This window comes from Brassica oleracea, chromosome C3, assembly GCF_000695525.1.
Source record: "Brassica oleracea var. oleracea cultivar TO1000 chromosome C3, BOL, whole genome shotgun sequence".
NCBI lineage: Eukaryota > Viridiplantae > Streptophyta > Magnoliopsida > Brassicales > Brassicaceae > Brassica > Brassica oleracea.
Genome location: NC_027750.1, coordinates 9,422,349 through 9,436,676, shown reverse-complemented (window position 1 = coordinate 9,436,676; position 14,328 = coordinate 9,422,349). Strand labels below are relative to the sequence as shown.

At 29.6% G+C, this 14,328-nt stretch overlaps 1 protein-coding gene across 1 annotated transcript; it reads right to left on the bottom strand.

Moving 5' to 3' along the window:
* Positions 1-2,787: 2,787 nt before the first annotated feature.
* LOC106333675 (CLAVATA3/ESR (CLE)-related protein 6-like) lies at positions 2,788-3,386 on the bottom strand. Its single transcript, XM_013772090.1, has one exon. The coding sequence runs from the start codon at positions 3,285-3,287 to the stop codon at positions 3,048-3,050; it is 240 nt and encodes a 79-aa protein (XP_013627544.1). The 5' UTR covers positions 3,288-3,386; the 3' UTR covers positions 2,788-3,047.
* Between the last annotated feature and the right edge of the window lie 10,942 nt (positions 3,387-14,328).

Below are 14,328 nucleotides of genomic sequence, written 5' to 3'. Positions count from 1 at the left end.
TCGTATGTTAATTTTTCAGGAATTTATTAGACAAATATCTTCAACAAAATAAAATTATTAGGATTAACTGTTATTATTAATATTCATATTCTAAATTTTCTTGTTTAATAATCTTTAAAATTTTATTTTCTAAAATACAAAATATGTTATTTTAATATATATGTTTAACATTCATTATATTTTTTATGTAAGCTGAAAGTTTGTTTATGTGTAAATATATTAAGATTAGCTGGAAGTTTTGAGAAATCTTTTTTTTTTGTTTTGAGAAAAAAATGTGGCCGGTATTAAGGGAATTCGAACCCAGTTTGGCTGCATGAAATTCTTTTCCTCCTAAATGAACCACTAGACTAGGAAGACATTTTTGAAGTTTATAAGTTCAAAAATCAACTTTTTAAATATATTCAATACACTCACCTTAAATTTTCCTACAGAGTAACAGATGTTACTTACCATTCTTGTCGTCATATATAGGTCACGAAGCATTAATATTCCAAGGTTTCAACGGGGGTGAGAAAGTAAGTTCCTCGACTGATATGAGAATGTCAAGTCGAGGATGTCAAGTCGAGAATATATATCATCGATAGGGAAAATCGCATTTTAAACATCAGAAAGTGTTTCTAACACTTTAAACATGAAGTTTTTTTACTAACACTGTAAATATTTAAAATGACATTTTTATCATAATAAACCCCCAACGACGTTTTCATGTTCATAGGCAACCGGTACTATTCATTTTACAAGTTAAAATGATGATGTGTCGGTTTAGTTTTTTTCTTAAAAACAAAAATACGTAAAAATACAGAAAATTCGAATGAAATTGAAAAAAATTATTAAAAATTCAAAAAAATAAAAAAATAAAAAAATTCAAAAACATAAAAATTAAAATTCCAAACTTAAAAATAAAATAAAATATTAAATTCTAAAAAAAAAATCAAAAATAAGATCTAAAATTAAAATGTTAAATTTAAAAACGAAAATAAAATTTTTAAAATTCTAAAATAAGATCTAAATTATTTTTAAAAAAAAATTAATTTGAAATTTTTCTTTATTTATTTGTATTTATATATTTAGAGCATAAGAGTCTTTTGCATCTTTAGTGAAACATTTTGATCATTTTCTTTCTTATAAAATCTTTTTGGGACAAAACTCAAAATAATCTATTTGAGAGAATTATTAGCCCTGCGTGTGGCCACCATCAATTAACATGGGGTGAAATTGACGGTCTCCCGAGATGCTTTCTGCGAAGTGTACTTAGTCGTTAGTCGGGCTATGTAACGTGTCTGGATATCCGGATTATCAAAAAAAAAGTTTTTGGTGGTAACAAGTTTTGATATATTGTTTTTGATGGTGGCAAGTTTTGATAATTTTTTTGGTTAAATATTTACAATTTTAATTTTAGATCTTATTTTAGAATTTTTAAAATTTTATTTTCTTTTTTAAATTTGACATTTTAATTTTAGATCTTATTTTGATATTTTAGAATTTTTAGAATTTTATTTTATTTTTAAGTTTGAAATTGTAAATTTTAAATTTTATGTTTTTTTGAATTTTTAGATTTTTTTAAATTTTGTTTTGAATTTTTTACATTTTCTTCGATTTCATTCGAATTTTTTTGTATTTTGTGTTTTTTATTTTTTTATTTAAAAAAAAAAGAAGAAGCCGATACGTCATCATTTTGACCTTTAAAATGAACAGTATCAGTCGTCTATGAATATGAAAACGTATTTGGAGGTTTATTATGATAGAAATATCACTTTGAAAATTTAAAGTGGTAGTCAAAAACTTCGGTGTTTAAAGTGATAGAAAGTAACATTATCGGTGTTTAAAATGTCATTTTGCCTATGATAAATAAGTACGTTTAAATGAAGTCAACATAATACATATATGCGCGCGTCGAGAATAATATTTTTGTTAGAGCATATGTCAATTTATTAAGTTCATAGTTTTACAATTTGAACCTCTCAAAATTTCCAACACTGTAGTTGATGTCGGCGAAACTCTATTTTTTAAGAGTGCACCAAACTGTTTCCATAATGTAATAGTCTTTTTTATTATCGGTTACTTTATACAAATAGAAATATGTAGTTGATGACAGCACTTCTTATACGCAACATTCATTTGTGAAACCTTAAAATATGTATTCATCAAATAAATCTCACATTAGCTAAAGGAATATATCCAGTATGTAAAACTCAAAGCTCGACATTATATAGTAGGATTAAAATAATATAATACAAATAGTTGGCTACATGCTCTTATAAAGCCATTTAAAGATTTTCAGTCTCACTCTATATTTGTTTTTTTAAATAGGGTTTGGAATAAAAAATGTTTTACCGCGCTTTGAAATAAAAGATATGTTTACTACATAAATAGAACATGTATTTTTTGCTTGTTCCTTACTTTATTTTCTATTCCAAAATAGAATAGGGTTTTGGAACAAAACCGCTCCCATATAACTTTATTTTAGAAAAAAATATAATATTTTACATTAGATATGCTATTAAATCAATGAATACATGATTTTCCGGCGTTTCTCTTGAATCATTAATATCACATATATCATTTGAGTAAGCATACAAAATTTTCCTTACACTGGTTATTTTGCAGTTTTGTTAATATATTAATTTTTTTAAATGAATAGTTTGACCATCAAATCATTAAAAGTATTATTTTGATCATACGCATTTCGAAGTGCTAATTACAATCATTATTATTCTAAAACCTCATCTACCTTTCGTTTTTCCCTATAAATGAAAAAGTAAAACCCAAACGAGAAAAGACCGGGGAACATTCTTTATAAGCCAATTGTAGTTACATAAAATGTAACTCACTGTAGACACAAGAAAACATATACAGGGAAAAAAAGTTTGATGTATTGTAAGGAGCTAGGTACAAGAATACCTTGATACAACAAAACTGTACGTAAGATTTATGAAGTTAAAAAGAGGAAAAAAACATATAAGTAGTGATATCCAATGACTTGCATAGACCAGTCACCATTATTTGTGCTTGGATCTCCGTTAAAGTATCATTTCCGTAACGACCATTCAATGATGTTGCGGGTCCGGTCCTCCCGGTGAAACCCTGTCCGAATCCACCAAAAACCTCCTCTCGTTATAACCTTTGAACTTGGAGAGATCAAACCCGAGCTCACGTAGGAGAACCTGACTATCTATATTTCCCATGTTTGCGACGCGATCTGTCTGAAGGATTCGAGCCTGAGAGATTGGTGATGAAAATATGATTAGGAGCATGATAAGAGTTCGCTTAAGGATTAAATTCGCCATAACAGGTGAGTAAGGAGAAGAAAGGTAGCTTGTGGGGTTTGTAAGAGATTGTGAAAGAGAAAGAGAAAGAGAAAGAGAAGAGAGAAGAGAGAAGAGAGAGAGAGAGAGAGAGAGAGAGAGAGAGAGAGAGAGAGAGAGAGAGAGAGAGATTGCAATGAGTTGAAGTTGAGACTTGAGAGAGAGTATGATGACTTGTTGCAATGAGATATTTCTGTTTATAGATAATGAGAGACACAAAATATGAGAACATGTTAAGGACTGAGTAGGTTGTTGGGTCAGTGGAGAGAGCACAATGGGATCCACAATAAAATGAAAGCCACATCCGACTCAAAATTTTTGGATTATAAAACTCATGCACGCACACACAAAAGACACTAATTACGATAATTTTTTGGGTTATTCAGCTGATGTAACAATAAAAGGAATGAGAATCTATATTTCAAGGGCCATAATTAGGCATTTACTTTACATGTACCGACATACGTATGGTTAACATAGAACTAATAAATGTTCGACATAAGGTTCACCAGGATAATATAAAAATGTCAACTAATCCAGATATTACAAGAAGCTGCCGGTTTTCGACGGAGAACATTTCACGATTAGAGCGTCGGAAAAAAAAATTAGTTGAGAATTCTATAAAAATATTTTTTTTGATGGTTCCCGGCGAACATTTACAGTCAGTAAAATTATTCGCGGGGAATTCGTTAAAATTTCTTTTTAACGAATTTCTAATGAATTTAGTCCGCCAAAAGTATTTCTCGGAAAATTCCGGAAGGAAATTTTTCGTAAAAAAATTTAAAAATTCACCAAAAAATAAATGCACTTTTCCATTTATTAAAATTAAATAAAATAGTAATATTATTAATAAAATATACCAAAAATATAGTTTATAAAATATTTTTTTCAAAAATAATTGTAGTCCATATTCTTAATCTAAAAAATAAATAAAAAAATCTAAATTATCAAACTCTAAACTAAAAATTATAAAAAGGCTTTTAATAAGAAAATTTTAAACTGTTTTTAGTAAGGAGTAAAACCATTTTAAATATTGTTTTAAGATCGTTGAAGTATAAAAAATATATTGTAATAACTGAAATATTTTAAAAAGCAAGTTAAGAACATTTGAAAAATGTTTTTTAAAATATACTTAACTGGTAAACTTAGCAATAAAAGCTTTTAAAATATAAAAAATACTTAAAAAATAAAAACGTTTCTAATTAATATATTATTACTAACTTGTAGAAAATTATAAAAAACAGTTTTAAACATTTTTATACATAATAAGTTCTTTTTATAAAGTAAACATTTATATATAGTAAAACGTTTGGAAAAATAATTTTAAAAATATCATAATTAATAGAAAATATACAAAATAAAATTATATTGAAAAACGTTTTTAAAATTTGATAAGCAAAAAAAATCGAAAATTAATAAATATTTACACTAACAATAAATATCCCTCTTAGAACTAACAAAGTCAAACACAAGCAACAAAAATCTTAAACTACAATTCAATCTTAAATCTAAATTTGAAATCTCTAAAACTAACTTCCAAGTCACTTAAACCAACAACCTAACAAAGTTTTAGTCTAAAAATCTCTATTAAAATGAAAATTTACATAATTTGGAATGATTTAAGGAGAGAGAGATTCAGATTTGGGAGAGAGAGAGAGAGAGAGAGAGGTGTTTTGTATGTTTCAGAGAGAAATATACACTAATGAAGTTTTTGGGTAAATATGTATTAAAAATTTCCAACGGAAATAATCTGTCGAAAATTTCACTTTCTCAGATCTTTTTCGTGTTTATGACAGATTCTCAACGGAAGTCAATTTTTTTCTATTTCCCGATGGATTGTAGTTTAGGGGAAAATAATTAGTCGGAAATTCTTCAAATATTTTTTTAAAAAAATATTGACGAATTTCGTTAATCGTATGTGTGAGCATACATAATATTACCTTAAAGTTTATAATTCAATCAATTTACCCTTAGGTAATGCTATTTGGAAAAAAAAAATTGAGTGTTTATTACGTCACACTTATCATATTGACCTATTCTTCCAGAGTTAGAGCAGAACATACAACGCCTAAGAATCATGTTCTTCGTTCTATGTTGCGTCTCTGAGAGTATTTCCAAAAGATACTCTATAACTTCAAATATGAAGTTTTTTGCTCTCCAAAAAGAAACTTCAAAACTTCAAATTTGAAGTTTTATATTTTTATTTGCATTTTGGTCCCTACAATCACACATCGTCTTTATGATTCATAAATATTTTCTTGTTTATTGTTTTAATCCTTAAAAAATCATATCTCATATATATTTTAATTTTTGTTTACAGATTTTAAATTTTACACATAAAATAAATGTAACTTTAAAATAAGATTTAAAATATTTAAAATTAGATTTAGACAACAATAATATACAAAAGAAACTTAACAAAGAAGATTTTTTTCAAAATTACATGAAGACATAACTATTACACAAATTTGAATATTACAATAACACTAATAGTCATGTAAGTTTGATCCGGAACCTTCAAAATTTTCAAATATTGTCTAATTGTTTTCGTTATACTGAAGATGGTTGTTGTTGTTGTTGTTTTTGATGTCTTTTTCGTACAATTCTTTATTGTTCATATCCAATATATTCACGAGTATTAATATCATCAAAAATAAATGAGTCTTTTAGCAATATTTTATGTTTCTCTTTTACTTTCTTGTTCCGATCTTATGTATTTACAAGTATCAATATCATCCGATTTCAACAACTTTTAGCTCGCAATCTACAAAGTAAAAATGAGGAGAGCCATTTTTACTTCGAAATGCGCTAATAGATCATATATGCATTACGAAAATTATTTTATAGAATAATATGGTATTTTGTTTGAAGTTTAATATTAATTAAGTTATTTTTATTTAATTTTTTATAGAATATTTTATTATTGTAATATGTTTATATATGTGCTAGTTATTCAAAAAGTTTTATGAATTCAAATTGGCTATGAAAAGTATAAGGTCCATATTATAAAATACAAATAGTTTTAAAGTTGAGTTTGAAGTTTTGTTTTTCGAGAAGAACATTTTTAAAATTCAAATATAGAGTTTTGTAAACTTCAAAATAGAGTTTTTTTTTTTAGATAGCTCTGAGTTCTTGGTTGTTTCAGAGACAGTTCGTTGTAAATGAGGAGTACCCTCAACATACACTGTTTGGTTATCACGGCAAACAAGAAACCTAACTGCTTCTTGTTGATCACGACCTCGAGCAGAAGCAAGATGGTGTTCTTCTCTTACTATCGTGTTGTAGATTTCCTCACATATGCGTGGATATGAATTTCTGAAATTGCTGATAAGTTCTCATAATAGAGTCTATACGTTGAATAGCAAAAAGCCATGTAAAAGAGTGACTAAGAAACATTTATTCTGCCGGATCACGTCGGAAAAGAATACAAGTGACAAAACGTGGGAGGTGTTATTTTTCTTTTAGTTAACATGGCCGACAAATTATCTAAAACCCATTTGATCTCTGTTCGTGTCCAACACATGTATATGGTTGTTAAAAAAACATGTATATGGTGTTGTAACCTTTTATTTTCATGTTTCATCAATGTAATATAAGCTATGGACCTAAGGGGAAATTTGCTAAATAAAATATTTATTGAGTCCGACTCAGTTGGTGTACTGAATGAATTTCTAAGGGCTAATTGGCGTAATAGCCACATTTCGGTGAGAAATCAAGAAAATAGACATGATTTTGACATAATCTACTCAGTGACTTTTTGCCTTTATTCCACCCGGTTATACCGTTCTAAGTAACATATTACCGGTTCCAACACATAAAGCAAACAACGTGGTGGTTTTGTGTCTCATAGTAACAATGAGAGAATTTAGGAAGCGCGTCGAAGAACCGTAGTCAAAATCAAAGGAAGGAAAAGATGCAGAGAGAGGAATAAATGAAAATCGTAAGTGTAAAAGAAACAACGTTAAACAAACGGAGAATCCAAGAATTAACATTTACAACGTCTATTACGTGAGAAGTTATATTCCAAATAGTATGTACTATGTTATTTACCTTAGAACTACTATTCCATATAACATATACCATGTTAATTATATAGTAGCTGCATAGTATATCCTGTAATACTTGACATCAAACACTAAACCCAAGATAGGAAAATATAAACCCCAATCCATCATAGGCAACTGAAATCTTCGGTAAACTAAATCCACATGCAATAATACAAGGGACGTGTATTTACATTCTTCATTAGCCACATGAAATACAAAGCTAATGGGAATGGTAATAGAACATTTGAGAGTAAACACTAAACTCAAGTTAAGGAAATATAAACCCCAATACATAGGTAACCCAAATCTTTGTGAAATTAAATCCACATGTCATACTATTGGGAACATGTATTTATATTCCTCATGACCAACATGAAATACAACGCTAGTGGGATTGGTAATAGAACACTTGATAGTAAACACTAAACCCAAGTTAGGGAAATATGAACCCCAATACATAGGGAACCCAAATCTTATGGAAATATAAACCTCATGAGCCACATGGAATATGCAGTGGGAAACGTAGGTACAATCTCATGCGATTATGTTATTCCATATAATTTTGCTATGTATTTATTATTTTAAATGTTCCATTCCATATACCGTATACTATGTTACTTGGATACAAATCTAATGGGGGGAATGGTAAAACTACACTTGACATAAAACATCTAACACAAGTTGATGACAACTATTACATATGAAAGAGTAAGAGGATGCCACGTACACCTCCCGATTTTCCAAGATATTTTCACCGTGTAAATTTAAACAAGGGGTATAAGGTAATGATTACAAGAAGGGGTATGTGTGTTATAGGGTTACGAGAAGACTTTTATTCTATTGGAACGGTACTATTTAAAATGGTACTATATGTATAGTAGATCAAGGATTGAGCCCCATGATATACAAAGATAATGGGGATGGTAACCAAACAATTGACTCCAAGTTAGAAAAATAGAAACCCTAATCCCTAGACAACCCAAATTTTACTGAAATTAAATCATTGTAAATACCTCATATATGAACACCAAACATACAAATTTACACAACCCAACTCCAAATTTAAACAGAGATGGACTACAAATAAGATCATTTCCATTTCATATACATTGAATCAAATAGAAATAGAGAATCACTAAAGTGATCTACTACCCGTGTTATTTAGAAGCTTGACGTGTGTGGTAGGTGAGGTGACAACGCATGTAATGAAATAAATGGCTATTAGTTGTTTACAGCTATTCCATTTGAGAGAATAGGGGGAAGCCACGTAATGAGTTGGAGTTACCAAGATATTTTCACTGGGTACATTCAAACCAGTGGTCGAAGTTAAAACATTTTATCCATAAAAAGTGTATTCCATTTATTTACTACTGTAACTCCATCCAACGGAGATTGAAATAGTTGTTACCCCTTTTCTTGTCAGTGGGTTCACAGCCTGTCTCAAACAATCTACTTGGAAGCTCTAACTCGTCCATACCAAACCTGAAGAATGAAAAGTAAGAGAGCAAAGAGTGAAGATGGTTCACAATGTCATATGCAATATATAAATGAATAATGAGTTAAACAGAGTAAGAACCGGCAACCGAATGGAACATCATATCATGTGAATGTACGATTCTATGTGAAATGGAATAATATGAACCGCATACTATTCCACTTGTTATGACACATAGCAACGAAATATACATATACAGTCGTAGACGTAACATATATGTGTTGCAGATTGCATTCCAAAAAATAATCGATATTTCTACACCATGTACTATGGACCACAGATACAAAAACCCCAAATCAAGCATAACTTAGATTAAGAACATCAGACTAAACCACCCCAAACACAAAGTGCAGCAAATCAAACATTATCACTATCCTACATGGAATGGTTGAATGGGATACGAATACTATTACATTCCAAATGGAAACCAGATCTGAAATTTCATACTATGTGTACTGACAGGCCAATTCTAAGCAATGATATTCTACACATCTTCGTATAAATTACTACACCACATAGTTTGCATCATCGATATGAACAGTTCAAATTTAAGAAACCCTCACACAACCCGAGAAAACTCGAACCCTAAATCAATTTGAGAAAGTCCGATCTGCGACGAAGGAATTCCGTAACCGGAACAATGGTTTCCAACATGAACGATGATACATACTTAACAATTAAAAACCCTAATTTTGACAAGATCGAAAAATAAAATCAGAGAAACAAAGGCGAAGCAGAAAGCGAAAGAACTTACGGCGTTGTCAAAGATCTGAGAAAACCGTTACTCTGTGAAGTTGGAGATGCCGACGGTGTTACTCCCCTCCGCCGAAACCATAACGCAAAACAGAACCACCGACGCCCGTAAAGCCGAAGACGATTACAAGGGAGGACGACGGAGATGAAAAGTTTATTGCATTCAGAGGCGAGCCGTTGGAGCAGGTAAGCGGCAGGGTCCTTTCTAATTCCAGAAACTACCGACGAAGAAAGTGAGAAGGAAAAGTTGTGTGGAATAGAAGAAGACACGATTTATTTTGAGCAGTAAAAAAATTATTTTTGATTTATTTATCTTCTAGCAGGTGAGCCATTTAATTGGCAAAAGTATGACAGTATTATTATGTATATATGACGCCGTGTATATATCCGTTAGGTAAAACTGCTAATATGTGAATTACCTTTTTTTTCATGTCTATAATCTCCAATTTCCCAATTTCTAATAATGAAACTTTTCTGCCAACTAATTTTGGTGTTTCTATGCATTCTTGTAGTTTACTTATATGGAAATATAAAAATGTTTTCGCTTCCTTTTACTAAAATGGAAAAATAAAAGTTAATTTGGAAGTAAAACAAATGATATACTATAATAATCGAAGGTCAAAAGGTCGACAAATATACGTATTGTCCACATGGAATATTATGTCGGACCGACTTATATTCACATGCTTAGTAGGTCCCAACAAAGTTTATCCACTTTCACATTTATTCGGTTATAAACATTAATTATATAACTGATAAAGATAAAGTAACCAACGGCGTGGATTATTTTAATGTAACACAACAGAATAATCCGAGAAGAACTATGTCAACAATCATAAAATAGTTTAAGATGGTGCTGGAGAAAAGCCAATATAGCTGCGTGACTAGATTACAAGTCAGTAAATTTGATACCCTTACATTCTATTTGACAATTCTCTTACAGCATTTACAAAGAGCTTTTTGAATTATTATTTTTTTTCAACTATTGAATGCTTCCAATGAAGCTGTTGAAAAAGAAAAAAAAATACTACATGAACTGTTGATAGTTGAATTCTTTCAACTAGCGAAAAGATAAAAAATGAAGTCCACAACACATATGTTTTACTTGATTATTGGCTATTGAACTAGCTGAATTTTTGTTTTACCCTTATTTTTTCATAGCCATTATTTTATACTAAATTAATTTATTTCTGCATGAAATATATAATCTTATATAGGATTTATCCTATTGGATTTATAATATCCATTAGAAAATTACTGACTAAAATATATTTTCACTATCCTCTAATTTTGTAATTTGCAGTAAATTCATGGTCATATACCACGTTTACAGAAATATGCAAATACTATTTTAATTGAGAACTGCAGGAGAACTTAGAATCTTATAAATTACAGATATTTTTTTGGTGAATACAAAATTATTGTTTGGTGGGAAATGCTTTATAATGAAAAATATTTTAATGGGAATATATTAAGGACATTTTTGAAAATACATCATTTTATTTTAACAAAAAAATACGGAATAATATATCGGGGGTGGGGGTAGCCCTGGGACGGATCCGGATATCTGGGAAATTTAGGGTATCCGGATCCGGATCCGCCGGATCCGTGGATTTAATATCCGGATCCAGATTCGTGGTTTCCGGATATCCGGGTTTCGGATATCCGTCTCGATATTCTATTATCCGCGGATATCCGGATCCGGATCCGGATCCGTCAAAATAATTAAAAATAATTTTTTTAACAAAAAATACTAATTTTTTTAAATATAATACATAAATTAAATATTTATAAATATATTTATATATGTTTATAATATTGTAAAAGCTAAATTATAATATTATAAGATTAATTTATGTATAAATATTAATATATCAAATATAAATATTAATAAAATTTAAAAATTTAATGTATTTTAAAAATACGGATCCGGATTCGGATATCCAGACTTAAAAATTAAGATATCCGGATCCGGATTCGGTTTTCACGGATCCAAGATTTTACTATCCGGATTCGGATCCGGGCACCCCGGATATCCTATTTTCGGAGCGGATCTCGGATCGAATCCGGATCTCGGATAATAAGTCTCAGACCTAGGTGGGGGGGGGATATGATATCATTGCTGCGAGACTGTGACGATCAGTCTTCTTCACTCTTTGGTAGGCATGGGCGTTCGGGTACCCGTTGGCATTCGGGATCGGGTTTTTTGGGTTTTCGGATTTTCGGGTTTACGCTTGTAGGTCCCATACTAAAATTTTATTAGTACGGGTCGGGTTCGGATAATAACACTTCGGGTTCGGTTCAAAATTGTATTGCATCATAAAACCCATAAAGTAATCATATATCGTACGGATTCGGGTTAAATCGGTTCGGTTCGGATATAACCAAAGTAAAAAACAAAATTTTTGAAGTAAAACATAAAGAAAAACATTTAAATTAAATAAAAATTAATCTATCAAATATAAAATTGATAAAATAACAATAAAATGTTAAATCAAGCATGAAAACAAACATCATTTGTAAAAAATATGTATCGCCTTATAGAGAGTAGACTTTTTATTTCAATGAGCAAATTATAAAATACTTATTTATAACTAATTGTGTACTTAAAGCATTTATTAGAATTTTAATATTTATTATTATATACAATATTACCAAAAATATTGAATTTAATAATTGAAATACTTATATATATTTCAAAATATTTATATTGACTATTAATTTTGGATTTTTCGGTTTACCCGTTCGGGTTCGGTTAATAACACTTCGGGTTCGGATATTTTTTGTACCACCCTACAAGATCCGTTCGGGTATTTTTACGTTTCGAATCGGATAACGGGTCGGGTTTTTCGGTTCGGGTTCGGTTCGGATTTCGGGATCCGGATTTTATGCTCAGGCCTACTCTTTGGTTTGGCTTTGCACTTTCACCCGTGTTATGTATATTTTGAGAACCAAACCGTGAGATTAAATACGATTTTTGACCAGTTCAAGAATCAACCAATTGTCACGTAGACGCAGTGATTGATTAATTCATGTCAAAAGATTATTTGCACTAAAATCCTTCACAAACCGAGTTAACATAACTCTGATCTAAGTGTGTGCTTTCGTTAATTAAAATGTATTTTAAAATACATAACATTCATATATATTTATAATAAAACGAGAAAATGTATGAACTGGTGGACAAATATATTTGTTATGGTATGTATGACCATCAGTCGTTGGCTCCTACTAGGGAACTGAAATAATTATTTGTGTATTATACAGGGCTATAGTATAATTGCCAAACTTATATTTAATGTTGAGCTAAGATCAAAGCGCTACTGGTGAAAAGAAATTGATATTTGTGTGAGTGAAATTTTAGTTCAGGTCCATCCAGTGCACATATGACATCTTAGGTTACCATCTCACTTTTGAGGTATGTTTTCTGATTCAAAGTGCTACATTTTCTTGATGATGTTTTTCTATTATTTCCATCATTATTATATGTAAATTTTAATGTGATAAGAATAACTTTTAGTGATTAAGAAAAGTAAAGCATATGCATGAAAGTGACAATGCCCCTTCAAAACTTTATTTGTCCTTCCGGAACCTAAGAAGGCACCTTAGTACTAGATTCCATTATTTAGTTTTAATCAGCTTTTAACTTCTGATAAAAATAACTAAATTTTGTATATATGTTGTAATTTAAAATAGATTGCATGTAGACTCTAAACAAAAAGTTTAGTGAGGTAATACAGTTTTTGATCCGTTTTTTTCTAGTTCGCAAAACTAGACCATATATATTATTAATTCAGGTGAAATTCAGATGAGTTATAAAGGTAGAAGAGAGAAAAAAACGATGCAAATTTTCTTTGGTTTAGGTTTTTAGTTAACTATATGAATGAATAAGTGAAAATGTTACTTATAAAAAGCAGTTACAAATGTTATAGATATAAGACCCGATATCAAATACCAGTAGAAATAGGAAAACATCAGCAAATCTATTTTAGAATTTTCAATTAAAACTCTAATTGAAAACACTTTAACTATACAGTGTTAACAAAAAATTCTCAAATATTATTACAAATATTTAAAATTTCTGAACTATATTTGTAATATAAACATCTCAATTAAAAATTTGCAACAAATTAATCTTCTATCAATATTCGTAATTTAATATTTACAAAATCTCCTATTTTAAGAACATTATATTTTGATTTGAAAAATACAGACAACAATTCACTTGGTAAATTATACAACGATACACTCGCTTTTTCCAAACTTCGATGATTCAAACACGACATCATTCATCCAATGAATTATAGTTTACGATTTTGATGATATAATATAAGAAATATATAGTTAGTTTTGTTAACAAATCTTTTGTTGAGAATTTTTAGTGTTAAATATTTAGTTGTGTACTAAAATGAATGTGAGATATTTTTATCACTGAGTGTTGGTCGATAGTTTTTTCTTACAATTTTAGGTTGAAGGTCTTTCTTGACATCAAAAGGTCATTCAATTTTAGGTTGAAGGTTTAAAGATGAATATATTAATATATTAAGAACATTATATGTTAATCATCTATCAATATTCTTAATTTAATGTTTACAAACATCTCCTATTTAAAGAACATTATATTTTTATTTGAAAAATACAGACCACAATTCACTTGGTAAATGAACGCGCTTTTTCCAAACTTCGATGATTCAAACACGACATCATGTATCCAATGAATTATAGTTTA

Excerpts from the sequence above, each read along its gene's own strand:
- LOC106333675 (XM_013772090.1), bottom strand. The coding sequence starts at position 3,287 with ATGGCGAATTTAATCCTTAAGCGAACTCTTATCATGCTCCTAATCATA.